Genomic DNA, 26,298 nt, shown 5'->3' with positions numbered 1-26,298 from the left:
AGCCTGAAAAATAAAAGGAGAACATTTCTATTCATTTCTGTGTTATATAGCCTGCACTAAACTTTGTTGTTTTTTTTTTTGATGTTTGTAGATGAAGGTTTGGGAAAAAGGAATAAATGCTATTCAGACTCCAGAGAATATTCCTCGTCTGTTTGATATGGTGAAAGTTAAAGATGATCACATAAGACCAGCTTTCTACTTTGCACTAAGGGATACACTTGTTGCAAATAATTTGGATCAGGCAACAAGAGTAGCTTTTCAGAAAAACAAGAGATGGCGAGTGGTGACTTTACAAGGACAGATTATAGAGCAGTCAGGTAACGGTCTTTCATTTACTTTTTCAAAGCCTAAATAGTTGATTGGATCCTTGATTATACCATAATTTCTTTGTCGCTCCATTGGGAGACCCAGACAATTGGGTGTATAGGCTATGCCTCCGGAGGCCGCACAAAGTATTACACTAAAAGTGTAAAGCCCCTCCCCTTCTGCCTATACACCCCCCGTGCTCCCACGGGCTCCTCAGTTTTTTGCTTTGTGCGAAGGAGGCAGACATGCACGCATAGCTCCACAGATTAGTCAGCAGCAGCTGCTGACTATGTCGGATGGAAGAAAAGAGGGCCCTTAACAGGGCCCCCAGCATGCTCCCTTCTCACCCCACTCTTGTCGGCGGTGTGGTTAAGGTTGAGGTATCCATTGCGGGTACGGAGGCTGGAGCCCACATGCTGTTTTCCTTCCCCATCCCATTTAGGGCTCTGGGTGAAGTGAGATCCTAATCGGTCTCCAGGCACTGAGACCGTGCTCCATCCACAGCCCCTGGGGACTCTGCTGGATAAGGAGCCGAGTATCACAGGGACATGGCCCTGCTACTTTGAGGTACTCTGTGTCCCTGTGGGGACCGCGCACAGAAACACTCCAGCATTGCTGGGTGTGTTAGTGCGCCGGGGACCGTGGCGCTGACCGCACTTGTGCCATCACACGCTGCAGCGTGGCTGGGTGTGTAGTGTATTGGGGACTACCGCGCTGACCGCCGCTGCCATTGTTATACATGCGGCGCGGCTGGGACTGTTAGTGCGCCGGGGACATCCGCGCCGACCGCGCTTATACGGCGGCCGCGCCTATAACTATAGTCCCCGGCTTCTGCGGCCTAGTCTCTTCTCTTCCCGCCCCCAGGCCTGCCAGTCAGGGGAAGGGCGGGACGCTGTACAGAATGTCAGCACTGAGGGCTGGAGCATGCTTTGCATACTCCACCCCCCTCACTGTGCACAGTGGGGCACCAGTTTCCCGCACTTTCTAGGGCACGCCCACGGCCCCCTCCTCTACTCAGGACGCCGGCAGCCATTCCTGTCAGCTCTTCTGATGCTGGAGAGGGGAGACAAGCTCTGGGAGACCCAGGCAGGGATTCTGGTGGCCACACAACCGCTTTGAGCGGCCGGTAAGCAGCACCTCAGGTGCTGGCCCCACTTGTGCAGAAGTGTACTTATAGATTATATGATTATAGGCTATACTTTACACTGTATAGTGCACGGTTGATTTTTGGCTATATACCCTCCTGGGTTGCTCAGGGGAGACAACAGCATGGCGCCCACAAGAAGCAGGGGTGCCAAAACACAGGCTTACTATGCTGCCTGCGCCGCATGTACGGCTTCACTACCGGCAGGTTCCACTGACCCTCATTGTGTGCACTGTTCGGCCCCTGTGGCACTTACTCAGCCGGAGCCTCTGCTAAGGGTGGCCCAGGGGGAACCACCTGCTAACACTGTCCAGGTGACAGGGACGGAGTTTACAGTTTTTACTGAAAGGCTTTCTGAGACTATGGCTAAGATACTAGAAGCTTTGCAGTCCAGACCGGTATCTCAGACCATGGGCACTGTGGAATCATTGCCCCCTGGTTCCCCTCAGTTGGAACAACCATGTCCTCCCGGGGTGTCTCATAGATCCCAGGGTGAGGTCTCTGACACGGACCGCAGTCCCAGACCGCCTAAGCGAGCTCGCTGGCAAATTCCCTCGACATCATCACATTGTTCAGGGTCTCAGCGGGAGGACTCTCTGTATGATGAAGCGGAGGTAGCTGATCAGGATTCTGATCCTGAGGCCGCTCTCAACCTTGATACTCCTGATGGGGACGCCATAGTGAATGATCTTATCGCGTCCATAAATCAAATGTTGGATATTTCTCCCTCAGCTCCTCCAGTAGAGGAGTCAGCTTCTCAGCAGGAGAAATTCCGTTTCAGGTTCCCCAAGCGTACAACGAGTATGTTTCTGGACCACTCTGACTTCAGAGAGGCAGTCCAGAAACACCGGGCTTGTCCAGATAAGCGTTTTTCTAAGCGCCTTAAGGATACACGTTATCCCTTCCCCCCCTGACGTGGTCAAGGGCTGGACTCAGTGTCCCAAGGTGGATCCTCCAATCTCCAGACTGGCGGCTAGATCCATAGTTGCAGTTGAAGATGGGGCTTCACTCAAGGATGCCACTGACAGACAGATGGAGCTCTGGTTGAAATCCATCTATGAAGCTATCGGCGCGTCTTTTGCTCCAGCGTTCGCAGCCGTATGGGCACTCCAAGCTATCTCAGCGGGTCAAGCGCAAATCGACGCACTCACACGTACGTCGGCGCCGCAAGTGGCTTCCATAACATCTCAAACGTCGGCATTTGCGTCCTACACTATTAATGCTGTCCTGGACTCTGCGAGCCGTACGGCGGTTGCAGCCGACAATTCGGTGGCAATACGCAGGGCCTTGTGGCTACGGGAATGGAAGGCTGATTCGGCTTCCAAAAAGTGCTTAACCGGTTTGCCATTTTCTGGCGACCGTTTGTTTGGTGAGAGATTGGATGAAATCATCATCAAGCAATCCAAGGGAAAGGAAACATCCTTACCCCAGGCCAAACCAAACTTACCCCAACAGAGGAGGGGACAGTCGAGGTTTCGGTCCTTTCGGGGTGCGGGCAGGTCCCAATTCTCCTCGTCCAAAAGGCCTCAGAAGGATCAGAGGAACTCCGATTCATGGCGGTCTAAGTCACGCCCTAAAAAGACCGCCGGAGGTGCCGCTACCAAGGCGGCTTCCTCATGACTTACGGCCGCTTCACACCGCATCCTCGGTCGGTGGCAGGCTCTCCCGCTTTTGCGACACCTGGCTGCCACAGGTAAAAGACCGTTGGGGGAGAGACATTCTGTCTCACGGTTACAGGATAGAGTTCAGCTCTCATCCTCCGACTCGATTCTTCAGGACATCCCCGCCTCCCGAGCGAGCCGATGCTCTTCTGCAGGCGCTGGGCACTCTGAAGGCAGAAGGAGTGGTGGTCCCTGTTCCTCTTCAGCAACAGGGTCCCGGTTTTTACTCCAACCTGTTTGTGGTTCCAAAGAAGGACGGGTCTTTCCGTCCTGTCCTGGACCTAAAACTGCTCAACAAACACGTAAAGACCAGGCGGTTCCGGATGGAATCCCTCCGCTCCGTCATCGCCTCAATGTCTCAAGGAGATTTCCTTGCATCGATCGATATCAAAGATGCTTATCTCCACGTTCCGATTGCTCCAGAGCATCAGCGCTTTCTGCGCTTCGCCATAGGAGACGAACACCTTCAGTTCGTGGCACTGCCGTTCGGCCTGGCGACAGCCCCACGGGTTTTCACCAAGGTCATGGCTACAGTAGTCGCGGTCCTCCACTCTCATGGTCACTCGGTGATCCCTTACTTAGACGATCTGCTGGTCAAGGCTCCCTCTCAAGAGGCATGCCAGCACAGCCTCACCGCTACTCTGGAGACTCTCCAGAGTTTCGGGTGGATCATCAATTTTCCAAAGTCAAATCTGACTCTGGCCCAATCGCTGACATATCTTGGCATGGAGTTTCATACCCTCTCAGCGATAGTGAAGCTTCCGCTGAACAAGCAGCGTTCACTACAGACGGGGGTGCAATCTCTCCTTCAAGGTCAGTCACACCCCTTGAGGCGCCTCATGCACTTCCTGGGGAAGATGGTGGCAGCAATGGAGGCAGTAACTTTCGCGCAGTTTCACCTGCGTCCTCTTCAATGGGACATCCTACGCAAATGGGACAGGAAGCCGACGTCCCTCGACAGGAACGTCTCCCTCTCTCAGGCAACCAAAGCTTCCCTTCGGTGGTGGCTTCTTCCCACTTCATTATCGAAGGGGAAATCCTTCCTACCCCCATCCTGGGCGGTGGTCACGACGGACGCGAGTCTGTCAGGGTGGGGAGCAGTCTTTCTCCACCACAGGGCTCAGGGTACGTGGACCCAGCAAGAGTCCTCACTTCAGATCAATGTTCTGGAGATCAGGGCAGTGTATCTTGCCCTGAAAGCGTTCCAGCAGTGGCTGGAAGGCAAGCAGATCCGAATTCAGTCGGACAACTCCACAGCGGTGGCTTACATCAACCACCAAGGAGGAACACTCAGTCGGCAAGCCTTCCAGGAAGTCCGGCGGATTTTGATGTGGGTGGAAGCCACGGCCTCCACCATCTCCGCAGTTCATATCCCAGGCGTGGAAAACTGGGAAGCAGATTTTCTCAGTCGCCAGGCCATGGACGCAGGGGAATGGTCCCTTCACCCGGACGTGTTTCAGGAGATCTGTTGCCGCTGGGGGATGCCGGACGTCGACCTAATGGCGTCCCGGCACAACAACAAGGTCACGGCATTCATGGCACGTTCTCACGATCACAGAGCTCTGGCGGCAGACGCCTTAGTTCAAGATTGGTCGCAGTTTCAACTCCCTTATGTGTTTCCTCCGCTGGCACTGTTGCCCAGAGTGTTACGCAAGATCAGGGCCGACTGCCGCCGCGCCATCCTCGTCGCTCCAGACTGGCCGAGGAGGTCGTGGTACCCGGATCTGTGGCATCTCACGGTCGGCCAACCGTGGGCACTACCAGACCGACCAGACTTGCTGTCTCAAGGGCCGTTTTTCCATCTCAATTCTGCGGCCCTCAACCTGACTGTGTGGCCATTGAGTCCTGGATCTTAGTGTCTTCAGGATTATCCCAGGAGGTCATTGCCACTATGAGACAGGCTAGGAAACCAACGTCCGCCAAGATCTACCACAGGACGTGGAAAATATTCCTGTCGTGGTGCTCTGCTGGGGGTTTTTCTCCCTGGCCATTTGCCTTGCCCACGTTCCTATCCTTTCTTCAGTCCGGATTGGAAAAGGGTTTGTCACTCGGCTCCCTTAAGGGACAAGTCTCTGCGCTCTCTGTGTTTTTTCAGAAGCGCCTGGCCAGACTTCCACAGGTACGCACGTTCCTGCAGGGGGTTTGTCACATCGTTCCTCCTTACAAACGTCCGTTGGAACCCTGGGATCTGAACAGGGTGCTGATGGTTCTTCAGAAACCACCGTTCGAGCCAATGAGGGATATTTCTCTCGCACGCCTTTCGCAGAAAGTGGTTTTCCTAGTAGCAGTCACTTCACTTCGGAGAGTGTCTGAGCTGGCAGCGCTGTCATGCAAAGCCCCCTTCCTGGTGTTTTCACCAGGACAAGGTGGTTCTGCGTCCGGTTCCGGAATTTCTCCCTAAGGTGGTATCCCCCTTTCATCTCAATCAGGATATCTCCTTACCTTCTTTTTGTCCTCATCCAGTTCACCAATGTGAAAAGGATTTGCACTTGTTAGATCTGGTGAGAGCACTCAGACTCTACATTTCTCGTACGGCGCCCCTGCGCCGCTCGGATGCACTCTTTGTCCTTGTCGCTGGCCAGCGTAAAGGGTCACAGGCTTCCAAATCAACCCTGGCTCGGTGGATCAAGGAACCAATTCTCGAAGCTTACCGTTCTGCTGGGCTTCCGGTTCCCTCAGGGCTGAAGGCCCATTCTACCAGAGCCGTGGGTGCGTCCTGGGCTTTGAGGCACCAGGCTACGGCTCAGCAGGTGTGTCAGGCGGCTACCTGGTCGAGCCTGCACACTTTCACGAAACACTATCCGGTGCATACCTATGCTTCGGCAGATGCCAGCCTAGGTAGGCGAGTCCTTCAGGCGGCGGTTGCCCACCTGTAGGACGGAGCCGTTACGGCTCTATTATGAGGTATTATTTATCCACCCAGGGACTGCTTTTGGACGTCCCAATTGTCTGGGTCTCCCAATAGAGCGACAAAGAAGGGAATTTTGTTTACTTACCGTAAATTCCTTTTCTTCTAGCTCCAATTGGGAGACCCAGCACCCGCCCCTGTTTTTTTTGTGTACACATGTTGTTCATGTTGAATGGTTTCAGTTCTCCGATATTCCTTCGGATTGAATTTACTTTAAACCAGTTTATAATTTTTTTTCCTCCTTCTTGCTTTTGCACCAAAACTGAGGAGCCCGTGGGAGCACGGGGGGTGTATAGGCAGAAGGGGAGGGGCTTTACACTTTTAGTGTAATACTTTGTGCGGCCTCCGGAGGCATAGCCTATACACCCAATTGTCTGGGTCTCCCAATTGGAGCTAGAAGAAAAGGAATTTACGGTAAGTAAACAAAATTCCCTTCTTCTGAGGAATTTTAATGTTCTTCCATCAGTATTTAAAGCTAAAAAAGATTATCTTAAAGCGGTTTTCTCTCGAACAAAGTTTTCTATAATCGATATATCTTTGAATAATAAGTTCCACAATTACATGTTTGGGGAGGGGAGCTCCTGTGCTGAGATCTTATATATGTGTCCCTGATATGTACTGTGTAATGGCCGTGTCGGACCATACAGGGACATGGATTCTAGTAGCGGAAAAAACAAACAATGCAGTTAGGGCGAGTACCACTCACTTGAGGAAGTTGTGAAAGTCACAACTACTAGAGATGCTTAAATAGAGTATCTGGCTGCGGCAGTGCCCATAGCTGATAATAGAATCAGTTGTGGAAATGAAAGGGTTAACAGACTTAAAAGGTACATTGAAGATCAAGTTATTTTTCCCTACGTGTTTCGGAGCAGGAAAGCTCTTTCAGGAATAAATCAGTTGTATTTGGATATGGTCTGATCATACCATATCTCCTGTGCCAGGGAAGAGGTTAAAAAAACAAATATACAGACATTACGGCACACAATTACAAATATTTTTTTCTTTGTGGTGAATAAAAAACTGGAAAAATTGTTTTGGTTGGTCCTAGGATATCTTCTTGGGTCTGTTTGTGATATTAAAAATCGCCCAATTTGCTGTTATGGGGAAGCTAACTTTGCAATAGTTTGTAGATACAATTGAACCCTTTTTCCAGAGAGACTGAATTTGTGGACAACTCCATAAGGGATGGAAGAGGTCCATATTCAGCATGCCACATTTAGAGCATGAGTGCTATGTTGTAAGCTCATAAGGGCCATGTCTGTGTAACTAGTAAAAGAATCATCTACATCTTTTGTGCCAATGTGGCCTCAAAGATCTGAGATTTCATAATCTGGCATGTCAGATTTCCATTTTGCTGGACCAGTCGTCTGCTCTCCCCAGGACCACGGAGGTCTTATCGTTGAGTAAATATTACTAGTGGATATTATCTGTGATTTGGCACGCCTAAAACCATGTCAAAATTTTGATTTGATCCCAACAATAGTGTAGAATCTATACATTTTTATGCAAAACTTTGTGCTTGTAGGTATAAAAAGGGTTTGTTTAATACTGGAAACCGTTGTGATGCAGTTTGAAATGTAAGTGGTGTGAGATCAATACCCAATATGTCTGCAGTGACAGTGCAGCCCTGATCCTCCAAGCTTTTGGGTACAATTTCCCACTCTGAAATTGAGGGTTCACCCCTTTTAAGGGAACCTGTCAGGTCCAATAAGCACCCAGAACCACGAGCAGTTCTGGGTGCATATGGCTAATCCCCTGTATACACTAGCATAGATAAAAGGATCTTTAGAAAAAGTATTTCTAAAGATCTTTTATCATATGCTAATGAGCGCGGGGATTCATCCCAAGGGCGTTGCTTCCCTAGGGCATGCTAACATATGCGCAGCGTCAGAGGATGATCTCACTCACCTCTCTGCTGCCATGGCCGCCCGACTCTAGATTTCGACTCAGTGCGCATAACCCTGGAGTTTTGGTCATGCGCACTACTTCAGTTTGAAGCCGGGATGCATACACCCGGCTTCATAGTGCGCATGACTGAAACTCCAGGGTCATGTGCACTGAGCCAAAATCCAGTGTTGGGCAGCCATGGCAGCACAGAGGTGAGTGAGATCATCCTGTGATGTTGCGCATGGTATGATCTCATGATAGCAAGGGAAGCAATGCCTTTGGACTAGTCCTTTTGGCCATTAGCATACAATAAAGATCTTTTAGAAATCCCTTGTTGATCTAGGGCAGGGGAGGGGAACCTCCGGCCTGCGGGCCGTATGTGGCCCGCGATAACCTTTCTTGCGGCCCCCAGGCAGATTCTCAGGGACCGTAGTGCTCAGGCAGCAGCTGTGTCTTGCTGGCCCCTTAAACCCCGCACCCAATAACCGCTCACCAACCTGGAAGCAGACCATACATTCTAGACTCAACCATGCACATACATGGGAGGACATACTTTGTGGGCGGGGTAAGCCTCTCGTCCCACAGAAGAGGAGCTGCCGCTCTAACGTCCCTCAGGTTTGTGCCCCCCTTCTTGTTGGTTCCCTTTTGGTGTCCCCAGGGCTGTATGCGCTCATCCCCAGGCCTTTATGTGCTCCCCTGCAGCCTCCCCCGAGGGGCTCTGGGCGCTCCCCTGCAGCCTCCCCCGAGGGGCTCTGGGCGCTCCCCTGCAGCCTCCCCCCGAGGGGCTCTGGGCGCTCCCCTGCAGCCTCCCCCCGAGGGGCTCTGGGCGCTCCCCTGCAGCCTCCCCCCGAGGGGCTCTGGGCGCTCCCCTGCAGCCTCCCCCCGAGGGGCTCTGGGCGCTCCCCTGCAGCCTCCCCCCGAGGGGCTCTGGGCGCTCCCCTGCAGCCTCCCCCCGAGGGGCTCTGGGCGCTCCCCTGCAGCCTCCCCCCGAGGGGCTCTGGGCGCTCCCCTGCAGCCTCCCCCCGAGGGGCTCTGGGCGCTCCCCTGCAGCCTCCCCCGAGGGGCTCTGGGCGCTCCCCTAGGCCTGTGTGTGCCCTCCCACTATATCTGTGGCCTCCAGTGATGAATATGCCCTCAATGTCTACTGTGAGGTCTATGAACCCCAACCTTCTCATCATGCCTATGCTCCCCAGCAATGCATAGTCCTCCCCTGTGATGTATATACCCCCCAGTGTCTCCTGTGATGTATATGCCCTCTGCAGTCCCAGCCGACACAAACCTGGTAAGGCAGTTGAGAAGCAACAAGATAAATATCGCTTAATATCACAGCCACACCAAAAACAAGAAGCTCCAGCCGCCACAGTGAGTTAATTATTTGCCTAAATATAGTAGGGCAAATTTACATTTCTTCAGCGCTCTATTGGGAGACCCAGACGATTGGGTGTATAGCACTGCCTCCGGAGGCCACACAAAGCAATTACACTAAAAAGTGTAAGGCCCCTCCCCTTCTGGCTATACACCCCCAGTGGGATCACTGGCTCACCAGTTTTCTGCTTTGTGCGAAGGAGGTCAGACATCCACGCATAGCTCCACTGTTTGTAGTCAGCAGTAGCTGCTGGCTATATCGGATGGAAGAAAAGAGGGCCCATATGGGGCCCCCAGCATGCTCCCTTCTCACCCGCGGTGGTGCTTGTAAGGTTGAGGTACCTATTGCTGGTACAGAGGCTGGAGCCCACATGCTGTTTTCCTTCCACATCCCCTGGAGGGCTCTGTGGAAGTGGGATCTTACCGGCCTCCAAGCCCTGAGGCCGGGCTCCATCCACAGACCCAGAGAACCTGCTGGATTTGGAGCGGGAGTGCCGTTCAGGGACAAGGCCCTGCATCTTTCAGGTACTCTGTGTCCCCGGCAGGCACGGACACTCTCAAGGCTTGCTGAGCGTTATAGTGCGCCGGGGACAGTAGCGCTGGGGTTAGGTCACTGCAGCTTTGCTGAGTGACGTTACATGTTGGGAACTACTGCGCCGACCGCTACTGGAGCGGCGGCGCAGCTGCGACTTGTGGTGCGCCGGGGACTTTGCGCCGACCGCGCTTTTACGGCGGCGGCGCTTCTAACTTTAGCCCCCGGCTTCTGCGGCCTAGCGCCGCTTCGTTCCCGCCCCCACCCTGTCAATCAGGGTAGGGGAGAGACGCTGCTCAATTGGCAGCGCCGAGGGCTGGAGCTTTATTTACATGCTCCAGCCCTCTCACTAGGCACAGTGGGAAGCAGGCTTCCCGCTCTTCGTCTGTATACGCCCAGGGCCCGCCCCCCCTCTCCACAAGGACGCCGGCAGCCATTACACATGCGGTCTGGCTGGGGAAAGGCAGCAGGCTCTGGGAGACCCAGACTAAAAGGATTTCGGCGACCACACACCTGCTCCTAAGCGGGCGGTAAGCTGCACTTTAGTGCTGGCCCCACTAGTGCCTCAGTGTTATATTAGTGTACTTTTTTCTTAGTACCATATATATATATAGTTGCACTGTAAGGTCGCTTCTTGGCTGGACACCCTGTACTGCTCTGAGGAGGCAGCAACATGTCATCCGCAAAACGCAAGGGTGCCAAGGCACAGGCTGTGTACACTGTTTGTACTGCATGTGGGGCTGATCTACCGGCAGGCTCCAAAGACTCACATTGTGTGCAATGTTCAGTCCCAGTGGCACTTCGTCAGCCAGAGCCTATGGTGGTAGTGGCCCAGGCAGAGACGCCTGTGAACCCTGCCCCGGTGACGGGGACAGACTTTGCAGTTTTTGCTGATAAAATGTCTGTGACTATGTCAAAAATCCTGGAGACCTTGCAGTCCAGGCCAGTTACTCAGACCATGGACACTGCTGTGTCCATGCTCTCCGGTCCCCCTCAGTTGGAACTAATCCGTACTTCAAGGGGGTCTCAAGCATCACAGGCTGAATTCTCTGACTCAGATGACAGTCCCAGGCAGCCTAAGCGAGCTCGCTGGGAAAGACCCTCCACGTCATCACACTGCTCAGGGTCTCAGCGAGAAGAGTCTCTCTGTGATGAGACTGAGGACGGTGATCAGGATTCTAATCCTGAGGCTCCTTTCAATCTGGATGCCCCTGATGGTGACGCCATGGTTAATGACCTTATATCGGCAATTAATAGACTGTTGGATATTTCTCCCCCAGCCCCTTCTGCAGAGGAGGCAGCTGCACAGCAGGAGAAGTTCCATTTCCTGTATCCCAAGCGTAAATTAAGTGCTTTTTTGGACCACTCTGACTTCAGAGAATCGATCCAGAAACACGACGCTCATCCAGACAAGCGTTTCTCTAAACGTTCTAAGGATACCCGTTATCCTTTTCCCTCTGAGGTGGCCAAACGCTGGACCCAGTGTCCAAAGGTGGATCCCCCAATTTCCAAGCTTGCGGCTAGATCCATAGTCGCAGTAGAGGATGGCGCTTCACTTAAAGATGCCAACGACAGACAGATGGACCTTTGGTTGAAATCTGTCTATGAAGCTATCGGCGCGTCGTTTGCTCCAGCATTCGCGGCCGTGTGGGCACTCCAAGCTATTTCAGCTGGTTTAGCACAGGTGGATGCTATCATACATCCAGCAGTGCCGCAGGTGGCGTCCCTAACTTCGCAAATGTCTGCATTTGCGACCTATGCTATCAATGCTGTCCTAGAATCTACGAGCCGTACCGCTATGGCGTCCGCCAATTCTGTGGTTTTGCGCAGAGCCTTGTGGTTAAAGGACTGGAAAGCAGATGCTGGTTCCAAAAAATGCTTAACCAGCTTGCCATTATCTAGAGACAGAATGTTTGGTGAGCCATTGGCTGAAATCATAAAACAGTCCAAGGGTAAGGACTCTTCCTTACCACAGCCCAGAGCAAGTAAACCTCAACAGAAAAAGTGGCAGTCGAGGTTTCGGTCCTTTCGAGGCTCGGGCAAGGCCCAATTCTCCTCGTCCAAAAGGACTCAGAAGGAACAAGGGAGCTCAGATTCCTGGCGGGCTCACTCACGCCCCAGGAAAGCAAATGGAGGAACCGCTTCCAAAGCGGCTACCTCATGACTTTCGGCCTCCTCCCTCCGCATCCTCGGTCGGTGGCAGGCTCTCCCGCTTTTGCGACATTTGGCTGTCACAGGTCAAAGACCGGTGGGTAACAGACATTTTGTCTCGCGGGTACAGAATCGAGTTCAGTTCTCGACCTCCACTTCGGTTCTTCAGAACCTCCCCTCACCCCAACCGAGCAGATGCCCTGCTGCAGGCGGTGGACTCTCTAAGAGCAGAAGGAGTCGTGATCCCTGTCCCCCCTCAGGAACGGGGGCGAGGATTTTACTCCAATCTCTTTGTGGTTCCAAAAAAGGACGGCTCCTTCCGTCCTGTTCTGGACCTAAAACTGCTCAACAAGCATGTGAACGCCAGGCGGTTCCGGATGGAATCCCTCCGCTCAGTCATTGCCTCAATGTCTCAAGGAGATTTCATAGCATCAATAGACATCAAAGATGCTTATCTCCACGTGCCAATTGCTACAGAGCACCAACGCTTTCTACGCTTCGTGATAGGAGACGACCATCTTCAGTTCGTAGCTCTACCATTTGGTCTGGCGACAGCCCCTCGGGTGTTCACCAAGATCATGGCGGCAGTGGTAGCAGTCTTGCACTCTCACGGACACTCTGTGATCCCTTACTTGGACGATCTACTGGTCAAGGCACCCTCTCAAGAGGCATGCCAACTCAGCCTGAATGTTGCACTGGAGACTCTCCAGGCGTTCGGGTGGATCATCAACTTCCCAAAGTCAAATCTGTCACCGACCCAATCGCTAACGTATCTTGGCATGGAGTTTCATACTCTCTCAGCGATAGTGAAGCTTCCGCTGGACAAGCAGCGGTCTCTACAGACTGGGGTGCAGGCTCTCCTTCAAAGTCAGTCGCACTCCTTAAGACGCCTCATGCACTTCCTCGGGAAGATGGTGGCGGCAATAGAGGCGGTTCCGTTTGCGCAGTTTCATCTGCGTCCACTTCAATGGGACATTCTCCGCCAATGGGACGTGAAGTCAACATCCCTGGACAGGAAAGTCTCCCTTTCCCAGACGGCCAAAGACTCTCTGCAGTGGTGGCTTCTTCCCACCTCATTATCACAGGGAAGATCCTTCCTACCACCGTCTTGGGCGGTGGTCACGACAGACGCGAGTCTGTCAGGGTGGGGAGCAGTCTTTCTCCACCACAGGGCTCAGGGTACGTGGACTCGGCAGGAGTCCACTCTTCAGATCAATGTTCTGGAAATCAGAGCAGTGTATCTTGCCCTACTAGCCTTCCAGCAGTGGCTGGAAGGAAGGCAGATCCGAAGTCCGGCGGATTCTGATGTGGGTGGAAGCCACAGCCTCCACCATATCCGCAGTTCACATCCCCGGCGTAGAAAACTGGGAAGCAGACTTCCTCAGTCGCCAGGGCATGGACGCAGGGGAATGGTCCCTTCACCCAGACGTGTTTCAGGAAATCTGTCGCCGCTGGGGGGTGCCGGACGTCGACCTAATGGCGTCACGGCACAACAACAAGGTACCAACCTTCATGGCACGGTCTCGCGATCAAAGAGCGCTGGCGGCAGACGCCCTAGTGCAAGATTGGTCGCAGTTCCGGCTCCCTTATGTGTTTCCACCTCTGGCACTCTTGCCCAGAGTGCTACGCAAGATCAGATCTGATTGCAGCCGCGTCATACTTGTCGCCCCAGACTGGCCGAGGAGGGCGTGGTATCCGGATCTGTGGCAGCTCACGGTCGGCCAACCGTGGGCACTCCCAGACCGACCAGACTTACTGTCCCAAGGGCCGTTTTTCCATCGGAATTCTGCGGCCCTGAACCTGACTGTGTGGCCATTGAGTCCTGGATCCTAGCGTCTTCAGGATTGTCCCAAGGGGTCGTTGCCACCATGAGACAGGCTAGGAAGCCCACGTCCGCTAAGATCTACCACAGAACGTGGAGGATGTTCTTATCCTGGTCCTCTGCTCAGGGAGTGTCTCCCTGGCCATTTGCATTGCCTACCTTTCTTTCTTTCCTGCAATCTGGGTTAGAAAAAGGTTTGTCGCTCGGCTCCCTTAAAGGTCAGGTCTCGGCGCTATCCGTCTTTTTTCAGAGGCGTTTGGCACGCCTTCCTAAGGTGCGCACGTTCCTACAGGGGGTTTGCCATATCGTACCCCCGTACAAGCGGCCGTTAGATCCATGGGATCTGAACAGGGTACTAGTTGCCCTCCAGAAGCCGCCCTTCGAGCCTCTGAGGGAGGTTTCACTTTCTAGACTATCACAGAAAGTGGCTTTTCTGGTAGCGATCACATCTCTTCGGAGAGTGTCTGAGCTGGCAGCACTATCATCCAAGGCTCCCTTCCTGGTCTTCCACCAGGACAAGGTTGTGCTGCGCCCCATTCAGGAGTTTCTCCCGAAGGTGGTATCCTCTTTTCATCTTAATCAGGATATCTCTTTGCCTTCGTTTTGTCCTCATGCAGTTCATCGGTATGAGAAAGATTTACATTTGTTAGATCTGGTGAGAGCACTCAGAATCTACATTTCCCGCACGGCGCCCTTGCGCCGTTCGGATGCACTCTTTGTCCTTGTCGCTGGTCAGCGCAAAGGGTCGCAGGCTTCTAAGGCCACCCTGGCTCGATGGATCAAAGAACCAATTCTTGAAGCCTACCGTTCTGCTGGGCTTCCGGTTCCATCAGGGCTGAAGGCCCATTCTACCAGAGCCGTGGGTGCATCCTGGGCATTACGACACCAGGCTACGGCTCAACAGGTGTGCCAGGCAGCTACCTGGTCGAGTCTGCACACTTTCACCAAACATTATCAGGTGCATACCTATGCTTCGGCGGACGCCAGCCTAGGTAGAAGAGTCCTGCAGGCGGCAGTTGCCTCCCCGTAGGGGAGGGCTGTCTTGCAGCTCTAACATGAGGTATTTCTTTACCCACCCAGGGACAGCTTTTGGACGTCCCAATCGTCTGGGTCTCCCAATAGAGCGCTGAAGGGAATTTTGTTACTTACCGTAAATTCCTTTTCTTCTAGCTCTTATTGGGAGACCCAGCACCCGCCCTGTTTGTCCTTCGGGATTTTTGGTTTGTTTGCGGGTACACATGTTGTTCATGTTGGACGGTTTTCAGTTCTCCGATGTTACTCGGAGAGAATTTGTTTAAACCAGTTATTGGCTTTCCTCCTTCTTGCTTTTGCACTAAAACTGGTGAGCCAGTGATCCCACTGGGGGTGTATAGCCAGAAGGGGAGGGGCCTTACACTTTTTAGTGTAATTGCTTTGTGTGGCCTCCGGAGGCAGTGCTATACACCCAATCGTCTGGGTCTCCCAATAGGAGCTAGAAGAAAAGGAATTTACGGTAAGTAACAAAATTCCCTTCTATTGATAATTTTGTGCGGCCCCCGAATGATGGTACAAATTTCCAAATGGCCCCCAGCAGGAAAAAAAAAGGTTCCCCACCCCTGGTCTAGGGGAACATTGGAAAAATGCAACCAGTCCACTATATTACTGAACTTACAGCCAGATTATATCTACAAAAGTCCAGAAAGTTAGGTTACCCTACAGCCTTAGGTAATTGAAATTTAGGTAAGCTAATACGAATACGGCCTGTGGCTCCCAATGTAAAATTCCTGAATGTACAATTCAACAGCTTAATTTCAGATGTAAACAGAAGCAAAGGAAGAGTCTAAAATAGATACATTACATTCATTTTGGAAATGCTACCATTTTTATTGAGGTAACACTGACCTGAAAATGTGAAGGAAAATCGCTTCCATGATGTAGTAAGGGGTTTATAATTGGTAGAGTGACGATGTATTAGTTAGAAGCTGAATCCCTAAATATTGAGTTGGCTCTCCACTGAAAAGGGAATAACTGGTCGTTAATGCGCTCTGACCTAAAAATCACCAGCGCATCTCATTTAGTGTAATTGACCATAAAGCCTGAAGTTTTTACAAATTTGTTCAATGTCGTTACCGAGACCGCTTGGAGTGGGTTGGCAATAAACAGTAGCACATCATCCGCAAAAGCCAGAAGTTTGACCACCACGGAGCTCATACCAATGCCCCTGAATGATGGAAACAGATGGGAAAATGTTTTACCTCACACAAAAAGAACCCATTATGATCTAGTGCTGTAATGTGTTAATACTCTGTTGTGCCCTGCCCAGGAGATGTGGTATGATCAGACCATGTCCCTCCTGTACGGTCAGACACAGCCATTACACAGCATATAGCAGGGGCACATATATGATTATCTCAGCATAACAGGAAAATGTTTTTTTTTTTTGTGTGTGTGTGTGTTTAACGCATCCTCTAATTGTGGAAATTATTATTTCTTTGTCGCTCCATTGGGAGACCCAGACAATTGGGTGTATAGCTTCTGCCTCCGGAGGCCACACAAAGTATTACACTTTAAAAAGTGTAACCCCTCCCCTCTGCTATACACCCTCCCGTGCATCACGGGCTCATCAGTTTTTCTGCTTTGTGTTGAAGGAGGCTGACACTCACACAATGCTCCACATTTTAGTCAGCAGCAGCTGCTGATTATATCGGATGGAATAAAAGAGGGCCCTAACAGGGCCCCCGGCATGCTCCCTTCTCACCCCACTAAGTCGGCGGTGTTGTTAAGGTTGAGGTACCCATTGCGGGTACACAGGCCGGAGCCACATGCCGTTTTCCTTCCCCATCCCTTAGGGGCTCTGGGGAAGTGGGATCCTATCCGGTCATCCAGGCACTGGGACCGGCCTCCCTCCGCAGCCCCTGTGGGATTCTGCCGGACAGGAGACGGAGTATCATCAGGGACAGGGCCCTGCATCTACAGGTACTCTGTGTCCCCTTGGGGACGGTGCATAGAGCACCTTGACCCCAGACGCTGCAGCGACTGCGGTGATTGGTATGACGCCGGGACTACCGCGCCGACCGCGGTTTTAACTTTAGTCCCCGGTTTTTGCGGCCTAGTGCCTTAACTCCCGCCCCCGGACCTGCCAGTCAGGCGGAAGGGCGGGACGGTCGGGCTGACGCCGACAGTGAGGGCCGGAGCACACTTGGCTGTCCTCCGCCCCCCTCACTAATCACTCTACGACACTGAGCCCCGCAAGGTACTCAGTGTCCCCTTGGGGACGGTGCATGGAGCACCTTGGCCTCAGACTTGGCAGCGCCTGCGGGGTTAGTACAGACTACCGCGCCGACCGCGCCTGCTGGCTGGCCGCGGTTTTTAACTCTAGCCCCCGGCTTTTGCGGCCTAGCGCCTTAAACTCCCGCCCCCGGCCCTGCCAGTCAGGGGGAAGGGCGGGACGGCCAGTCTGAGGCCGAGAGTGAGGGCTGGAGCACACTCGGCTGTCCTCCGCCCCCCTCACGTTTCACTCGGGGCACCAGATTCCTGCACTTTTGGGGTTACGCCCACGGCTCCCCCCTCCACTGTAAACGCCGACAGCCATGTTTTTAAGCAGCACACACTGCTTGAGCGGTCGGTACGCCAGGGGGCTTCTTCTCGGTGCTGGGCCCCCTAGAGTACTGAACTGTATATATAGATATATAATGTTTGTATGCATTTTCACAGTTCGGCTGTACATATGTATCCCTCAGTGATCACTGTGAGCATTGCTCGGGCCATGTGGCACTCGCTCAGCCGGAGCCGGGGGCACTGGTTGAGCTCCGCCGGCGTCCCCTGTCCAGGCGGCAGGGACAGAGTTGCAGCTTTTGAAACTCTCGGAGTCATTTTCACTATCCATGGCTCAGGCTATGGACAAATGGTCTGCTAAGATACTAGAAGCTTGCAGTCCAGACCGGCCCCTTACACAGGCACCGGGCACTGCGGGATCGCCCCCAGACCTCTCTCGGTCTGCGACGAAGCGTGCTCCTGGGGTGGCCTCTAGTTATTACGTGGTGGACTCCGGCACGAACCGCAGTCCCAGACCGGCTAAGCGGCCTTGCTTAGAATCTTCCCCGACTTCATCAAGGGTCTCAGCTTGAGGACTCTATAGAGGATGAGGCGGAGGTCGCAACCCAGGACTCTGTCCGGACGTGGCTCTCAAGGCTTCAGAGATGCTGTCCAGAAGCACAGGGCTTTCCCGGACAAGCGTTTTTACTAAACGCCTTATAACACACGTTGTCCCTTCCCCTCTGACGTTGTTAAGGGTTGGGCTCAGTGTCCCAAGGTGCCCCTCCAGTCTCTTGACTGGCGGCTAGATCAGTAGTAGCAGTGGCTGACGGTTCAACGCTCAAGAATGCCACGGACAGGCAGAGCTCCTAATGAGATCCATCTATGAAGCCATAGGCGCGTCCGTTGCCCCAGCCTTTGCAGCAGTGTGGGCACTCCAGGCTATCTCAGCTGCTCTGTCTGAGATTAATGCGGTCATACTCTGCTCCGCAATTAGCGTCTTTGACGTCTCAGGCGTCGGTATTTTCATCCTCCGCCGTGCATGCTGTCCTGGACTCGGCTAGCCGTACAGCGGTAGCATCCGCCACTCCGGTGGCAGTCCGCAGGGCCATGTGGCTACGCGAATGGAAGGCAGATTCTGCTTCCAAGAAGCTCTTGTCCGGTTTGCTTTTTTCTGGCGACCGATTGTTTGGCGAACAATTGGATGAAACGATTGAGCAGTCCAAGGGAAAGGACTCGTGCTTACCCAGCCCAAACCAAAGAGACCTCAGCACCCTCAGCTAGGTCCCAATCCTCATCGTCCAACGGGCCACAGAAGAGCCAGAGAACCTCTTCTGCATGGCGGTCCAGGTCAGGGGAGCGGTCCCCACATGTCCAAGACCGATGGATGAGACATTCTGTCTTACGGTTACAGGATAGAGCTCAGTTCTCGTCCTCCGACTCGTTTCTTCAGAGCATCTCCGCCCCCCGAGCGAGCCGATGCACGTTTTCAGGCGGTGAACACTCTGACGGCAGGAGGAGTTGCGATCCCCGTTCCCCTTCAAGAACGTAGTCGCGTTTTTTACTCCAGCTTGTTCGTGGTACCAAGATAGGACGGATCACTCCGCCCCGTTCTGGACTTCACACTGCTCAACAGACAGAGAACCTGACTGCTCCGGATGGAATCTCTCCGCTTTGTCATCGCCCCGATGGCCCAAGGAGACTTCCTAGCATCAATCGACATCAGGGATGCTTATCTCCATGTGCCGATTGCACCAGAGCATCAACGCTTCCTGCGTTTCGCCATCAGGTCGAGTCTTCACCAAAGTCATGGCAACAGTGGTGCCGGTCCTACACTCTCATGCCTCGGGATGGAGTTTCATACTCTCTCAGCGATAGTGAAGCTTCCGCTGCATAAACAGCGCTCACTACAGACAGGGGTGCACTCTCTCCTTCGGACCCAGTCACACCCCTTAAGGCGCCTCATACACTTCCTAAGGAACATGGTGGCAGCAATGGAGGCAGTTCCCTTGCGCAGATTCGTCGGCGTCCGCTTCTATTGGACACCGCAAATGGGACAGGAGGTCGACGTCCCTAAACAAGAACGCCTCTATTTCCCTTGCAAATCTTTCCGGCCCCAGCCGGGGCTGTGGTCACGACGGACGCGAGTCTGTCAGGGTGGGGAGCGGTCTTCCTCCGCCACAGGACTCAGGGAACCCGGACTCCGACAGAGTCCTCCCTTCAGATCAATGTTCTGGAGATAAGGGCAGTGTCTCTGGCCCTAAAGGCGTTCCAGCGGTGGCTGGAAGGCAGGCAGATCCGAATTCAGTCGGACAACGCCACGGCGGCACACGCAGTCGTAAAGCCTTCCGAGAAGTTCGGCAGACTCTGCTGTGGGCGGAAGCCACAGCCTCCACCATCTCCGCAGTTCACATCCCGGGCGTAGAAAACTGAGAAGCAGATTTTCTCAGTCGCCAGGGCATGGAAGCAGGGGAATGGTCTCTTCACCCGGACGTGTTTCTAGAGATCTGTTGCCGCTGGGGAACACCGGACGTCGATCTAAAGGCGTCTCGGCACAACAACAAAGTCCCGGCATTCATGGCTCGGTCCAAGGATCACAGAGCTCTGGCGGCAGACACGTTAGTTCAGGACTGGTCGCAGTTTCGACTTATGTATTTCCTCCTCTGGCTCTACTGCCCAGAGGGTTACGCAAGATCAGGTCAGACTGCCGCCGCACCATCCTCGTCGCTCCAGACTAGCCGAGGAGATCGTGGTACCCGGATCTGTGGCACCTCACGGTGGGTCAACCGTGGGCACTCCCAGACCGACCAGACTTGCTGTCTCAAGGGCCTTTTTTCCATCTGAATTCTGCGGCCCTCATCCTGATGGTGTGGCCATTGAGCCCTGGCCCCTAGCGTCATCAGGGTTATCTCAAGATGTCATCGCCACCATGAGACAGCCAAGGAAACCAACGTCCGCCGAGATTTAGCCCAGGACTTGGAGGATCTTCTTATCCTGGTGCGCTGATCAGGGTTTTACTCCCTGGCCGTTTGCCTTGTCCACTTTTCCTTCTTTTTTCACTTCAATCCGGAATGGACAAGGGCTTGTCTCGGCTCTCTCAAGGGACAAGTATCGGCGCTTTCCGTGTTTTTTCAAAAGCGTCTAGCCAGGCTTCCGCAGGTCCGCACGTTCCTGCAGGGGGGTTGACCACATAGTCCCATATTACGAGCATCCGTTCGCACCCTGGGATCTTAACAGGGTGCTGACGACTCTTCAGAAGCCATCTTTCAAGCCGATGCGGGAGGTCTCTCTATCTCGCCCTTCGCAGAAGGTGGCCTTCCTAGTGGCAGTCACATCACTCAGCGCTGCTAGCTCAGACACTCTCCTATCATGCAGAGCCCCCTTCCTGGTGTTTCACCAGGATAAGGGGTTCTGCGTCAGGTCCCGGACTTTCTCACTAAGGTATCCCCGTTTCATCTCAAGCAGGATATCTTCTTACCCTCTTTGGGCCCTCATCCAGTTCACCAATGTGAAAATCATTTGCATTTATTAGATCTGGTGAGAGCACTCCGGCTCTACATTTCTCGCACGGCGCCCCGGCACCGGTCTGATGCGCTCTTTGTCCTTGTCGCGGGCCAGAGTAAGGGATTTCAGGTTTTCAAGTCAACCTTGGCTCGGTGGATCAAGGAACCGATTCTTGAAGCCTACCGTTCTTGTGGGCTTCCAATTCCTGCAGGGCTGTAAGCCCATTCTACCAGAGCCGTAGATGCTTTCTGGGCATTGCGACAACAGGCTACGGCTCAGCAGGTGTGTCAGGCGGCTACCTGGTCGAGTCTGCACACTTTCACGAAACACTATCAGGTACATGCCTCTGCTTCGGCAGATGCTAGCCTAGGTAGGCGACTCCTTCAGGCGGCAGTTGCCCACCTATAAGAGGGGGCCGTTTTCGGCTCTTTTTATCGAGGTATTCTTTTACCCACCCAGGGATTGCTTTTGGACATCCCAATTGTCTGGGTCTCCCAATAGAGCGACAAAGAAGGGAATTTTGTTTACTTACCGTAAATTCCTTTTCTTTGTCGCTCCATTGGGAGACCCAGACAATTGGGTGTATAGCTTCTGCCTCCGGAGGCCACACAAAGTATTACACTTTAAAAAGTGTAAACCCCTCCCCTTCTGCCTATACACCCCCCCCCGTGCATCACGGGCTCCTCAGTTTTTATGCTTTGTGCGAAGGAGGCACACATGCACGCAATCTCCACAATTTAGTCAGCAGCAGCTGATGACTATATCGGATGGAAGAAAAGAGGGCCCATAACAGGGCCCCCGGCATGCTCCCTTCTCACCCCACTCTGGTCGGCGGTGCTGTTAAGGTTGAGGTACCCATTGCGGGTACATAGGCAGGAGCCACATGCTGTTTTCCTTCCCCATCCCTTAGGGGCTCTGGGCGAAGTGGGATCCTAACCGGTCTCCAGGCACTGGGACCGTGCTCCCTCCGCAGCCCCTGGGGGAATCTGACGGACAGGAGCCGGGTATCGTCAGGGACAGGCCCTGCTACTCTGAGGTACTCTGTGTCCCCTTGGGGACGGCGCATAGAGCGCCTGTGTTATGCACGCTGCAGCAGCTGCTGGGTGTGTTAGTGCGCCGGGACTACCGCGCTGACCGCGCTTGTTTGCCGGCCGCGCTTATAACTTTACTCCCCGGCTTTTGCGGCCTAGTACCGCATACTCCCGCCCCCGGGCCTGCCAGTCAGGGGAAGGGCGGGACGCTGCACTGGACGTCAGCGCTTAGGGCTGGAGCATACTTAGTATCCTCCTCCCCCCTCACTGAGCACCGTGGGGCACCAGATTCCCGCACTTTCTAAGGCACGCCCACGGCCCCCTCCTCCCCTCAGAACGCTGGCAGCCATTCCTATCAGCACTTCTGACGCTGGAGAGGAGAGACAACACAGCTCTGGGAGGCCCAGGCAGGGAATCTGGTGGTCACACAACCGCTGCGGGCGGTCGGTAAGCCGCACCTGTTACTAGGTGCTGGCCCCCCTGGGTGCCGAAGTGTATATTTATATGCTTATATTCTATACATTTACTCTGTACGGCCGCACTGCTTGTTTTTGGCTATATACCCTCTCTGATTGCACTCAGAGGAGACAACAGCATGTCGTCCGCAAAAAGCAAGGGTGCCAAGGCACAGGCTTACTTTGCAACCTGTACCTCATGTGCGGCTATGCTACCTGCAGGTTCCACCTACCCTCATTGTGTGCAATGCTCGGCCCCTGTGACACTCACTCAGCCGGAGCCTCTGCCACTGGTGGCCCAGGTGGAACCACCTGCTGCCACTGTCCAGGTGACAGGGACGGAGTTTGCAGTATTCGCTGACAAACTTTCTGAGTCTATGGATAAATGGTCTGCTAAGATACTAGAAGCCTTGCAGTCCAGACCGGTAACACAGGCCCCGGGCACTGTTGAATCATTGACCCCAGGCCCCCCTCGGTTGGAGCAGCAAAGTGCTCCTGGGGCGACTCATAGGTCCCACGGTGAGGTCTCCAACACGGACCGCAGTCCCAGACCGCCTAAGCGGGCTCGCTGGAAGCTTCCCTCGACTTAATCACACTGCTCAGGGTCTCAGCAGGAGGACTCTCTAGAGGATGAAGCGGAGGTGGCAGATCAGGACTCTGATCCTGACGCCGCTCTCAACCTGGATACACCTGAAGGGGACGCCATAGTAAATGACCTTATAGCGTCCATCAATCAGGTGTTGGATCTTTCTCCCCCAGCTCCTCCGATTGAGGAGTCAGCTTCTCAGCAGGAGAAATTCCATTTTAGGTTTCCCAAACGTACAATGAGTGCGTTTCTGGATCACTCCGACTTCAGAGATACAGTCCAGAAACACCGAGCTTTTCCAGATAAGCGCTTTACTAAGCGCCTTAAGGACACACGCTATCTCTTCCGTAGTCAAGGGTTGGGCTCAGTGTCCCAAGGTGGACCCTCCAGTCTCTAGACTGGCGGCTAGATCCATAGTTGCAGTGGCAGATGGTGCATCACTCAAGGATGCCACTGACAGGCAGATAGAGCTCCTGTTGAAATCCATCTATGAAGCTATCGGCGCGTCCTTTGCTCCGGCATTCGCAGCCGTATGGGCACTCCAAGCTATCTCAGCTTGTCAGTCTGAGATTAATGCAGTCACACGTGCCTCTACTCCGCAGGTTGTGTCCTTAACATCTCAGGCGTCCGCGTTTGCGTCCTACGCCATGAATGCTGTCCTGGACTCTGCGAGCCGTACGGCGGTAGCATCCGCCAATTCGGTGGCAGTCCGCAGGGCCATGTGGCTACGTGAATGGAAGGCAGACTCTGCTTCCAAAAAGTTCTTAACCGGGTTGCTATTTTCTGGCGACCACCTGTTTGGCGAGCGATTGGATGAAATCATTAAACAATCCAAGGGAAAGGACTCATCCTTACCCCAGTCCAAACAAAACAGACCTCAACAACGGAAGGTACAATCGAGGTTTCGGTCCTTTCGGCCCGCGGGCAGGTCTCAATTCTCCTCATCCAACAGGCCACAGAAGGGTCAGAGGAACTCCGATTCATGGCGGTCTAAGTCACGTCCTAAGAAGAACGCCGGAGGAACCGCTCCCAAAGCGGCCTCCTCATGACTTTCGGCCTCCTCAAACCGCATCCTCGGTCGGTGGCAGGCTCTCCCGCTTTTGCGACGCCTGGTTGCCACATGTCCAAGACCGATGGGTGCGAGACATTTTGTCTCACGGTTACAGGATAGAGTTCAGCTCTCGTCCTCTGACTCTTTTCTTCAGAACATCTCCTCCCCCCGAGCGAGCCGATGCTCTTCTTCAGGCGGTGAGCACTCTGAAGGCAGAAGGAGTGGTGATCCCTGTTCCCCTTCAGCAACGGGGCCACGGTTTTTACTCCAACTTGTTTGTGGTGCCAAAAAAGGACGGATCTTTCCGTCCCGTTCTGGACCTAAAACTGCTCAACAGACACGTGAAAACCAGGCGGTTCCGGATGGAATCTCTCCGCTCCGTCATCGCCTCAATGTCCCAAGGAGACTTCCTAGCATCAATCGACATCAGGGATGCTTATCTCCACGTGCCGATTGCACCAAAGCATCAGCGCTTCCTGCGTTTCGCCATCGGGGACGAACACCTTCAGTTCGTGGCACTGCCTTTCGGCCTGGCGACAGCCCCACGGGTCTTCACCAAGGTCATGGCAACAGTGGTAGCAGTCCTACACTCTCAGGGACACTCGGTGATCCCTTACTTAGACGATCTGCTTGTCAAGGCCCCCTCTCAGGTGGCATGCCAACACAGCCTGAATATTGCTCTGGAGACTCTCCAGAGATTCGGGTGGATCATCAATTTCCCAAAGTCAAAACTGACACCGGCCCAATCACTGACATATCTCGGCATGGAGTTTCATACTCTCTCAGCGATAGTGAAGCTTCCGCTGGACAAACAGCGTTCACTACAGACAGGGGTGCAATCTCTCCTTCGAGCCCAGTCGCACCCCTTGAGGCGCCTCATGCACTTCCTAGGGAAGATTGTGGCAGCAATGGAGGCAGTTCCTTTTGCGCAGTTTCATCTGCGTCCACTTCAATGGGACATTCTCCGCAAATGGGACAGGAAGTCGACGTCCCTCGACAGGAACGTCTCCCTTTCTCGGGCAGCCAAGGCCTCCCTTCAGTGGTGGCTTCTTCCCACTTCGTTGTCGAAGGGGAAATCCTTCCTGCCCCCATCCTGGGCGGTGGTCACGACGGACGCGAGTCTGTCAGGGTGGGGAGCGGTCTTTCTCCACCACAGGGCTCAGGGTACCTGGACTCAGCCAGAGTCCTCCCTTCAGATCAATGTTCTGGAGATAAGGGCAGTGTATCTAGCCCTAAAGGCGTTCCAGCCGTGGCTGGAAGGCAGGCAGATCCGAATACAGTCGGACAACGCCACGGCGGTGGCATACATCAACCACCAAGGCGGCACACGCAGTCGGCAAGCCTTCCAGGAAGTCCGGCGGATTCTGCTGTGGGTGGAAGCCACAGCCTCCACAATCTCCGCAGTTCACATCCCGGGCGTAGAAAACTGGGAAGCAGACTTTCTCAGTCGCCAGGGCATGGACGCAGGGGAATGGTCTCTTCACCCGGACGTGTTTCAAGAGATCTGTTGCCGCTGGGGGAAGCCGGACGTCGACCTAATGGCGTCCCGGCACAACAACAAGGTCCCGGCATTCATGGCACGTTCTCAAGATCACAGAGCTCTGGCGGCAGACGCATTAGTTCAGGATTGGTCGCAGTTTCAACTGCCTTATGTATTTCCTCCTCTGGCACTGCTGCCCAGAATGTTACGCAAGATCAGGTCCGACTGCCGCCGCGCCATCCTCGTCGCTCCAGACTGGCCGAGGAGGTCGTGGTACCCGGATCTGTGGCATCTCACGGTGGGCCAACCGTGGGCACTACCAGACCGACCAGACTTGCTGTCTCAAGGGCCATTTTTCCATCTGAATTCTGCGGCCCTCAACCTGACTGTGTGGCCATTGAGTCCTGGATCCTAGCGTCTTCAGGGTTATCTCAAGAGGTCATTGCCACTATGAGACAGGCCAGGAAACCAACGTCCGCCAAGATCTACCACAGGACGTGGAGGATCTTCTTATCCTAGTGCTCTGATCAGAGTTTTACTCCCTGACCATTTGCCTTGCCCACTTTTCTGTCCTTCCTTCAATCCGGAATGGAAAAGGGTTTGTCTCTCGGCTCCCTTAAGGGACAAGTCTCGGCGCTCTCTGTGTTTTTTCAAAAGCGCCTAGCCAGGCTTCCACAGGTACGCACGTTCCTGCAGGGGGTTTGCCACATAGTCCCTCCTTACAAGCGTCCGCTAGAACCCTGGGATCTGAACAGGGTGCTAACGGCTCTTCAGAAACCACCTTTCGAGCCAATGAGGGATATTTCTCTTTCACGCCTTTCGCAGAAAGTGGTCTTCCTAGTGGCAGTCACATCACTTCGGAGAGTGTCTGAGCTAGCAGCGCTGTCATGCAAAGCCCCCTT

The 26,298-nt window shown here is 53.8% G+C and overlaps 1 protein-coding gene across 2 annotated transcripts in view; it reads left to right on the top strand.

The window, feature by feature from the left end:
- Positions 1-26,298, top strand: part of SMC4 (structural maintenance of chromosomes 4) — a 243,572-nt gene that overhangs the window by 143,409 nt on the left and 73,865 nt on the right. For both annotated transcript variants that reach the window (XM_075340669.1, XM_075340670.1), the window contains exon 14: positions 92-317. In XM_075340669.1, coding sequence (XP_075196784.1) covers positions 92-317 — 226 coding nt within the window. The remainder of the gene's footprint in view (positions 1-91; positions 318-26,298) is intronic.

The sequence above is a fragment of the Anomaloglossus baeobatrachus genome, chromosome 3 (assembly GCF_048569485.1).
Source record: "Anomaloglossus baeobatrachus isolate aAnoBae1 chromosome 3, aAnoBae1.hap1, whole genome shotgun sequence".
NCBI classification, from domain to species: domain Eukaryota; kingdom Metazoa; phylum Chordata; class Amphibia; order Anura; family Aromobatidae; genus Anomaloglossus; species Anomaloglossus baeobatrachus.
The sequence above is the reverse complement of the archived record's forward strand: the minus strand, read 5'-3'. Positions and strand labels throughout refer to the sequence as shown.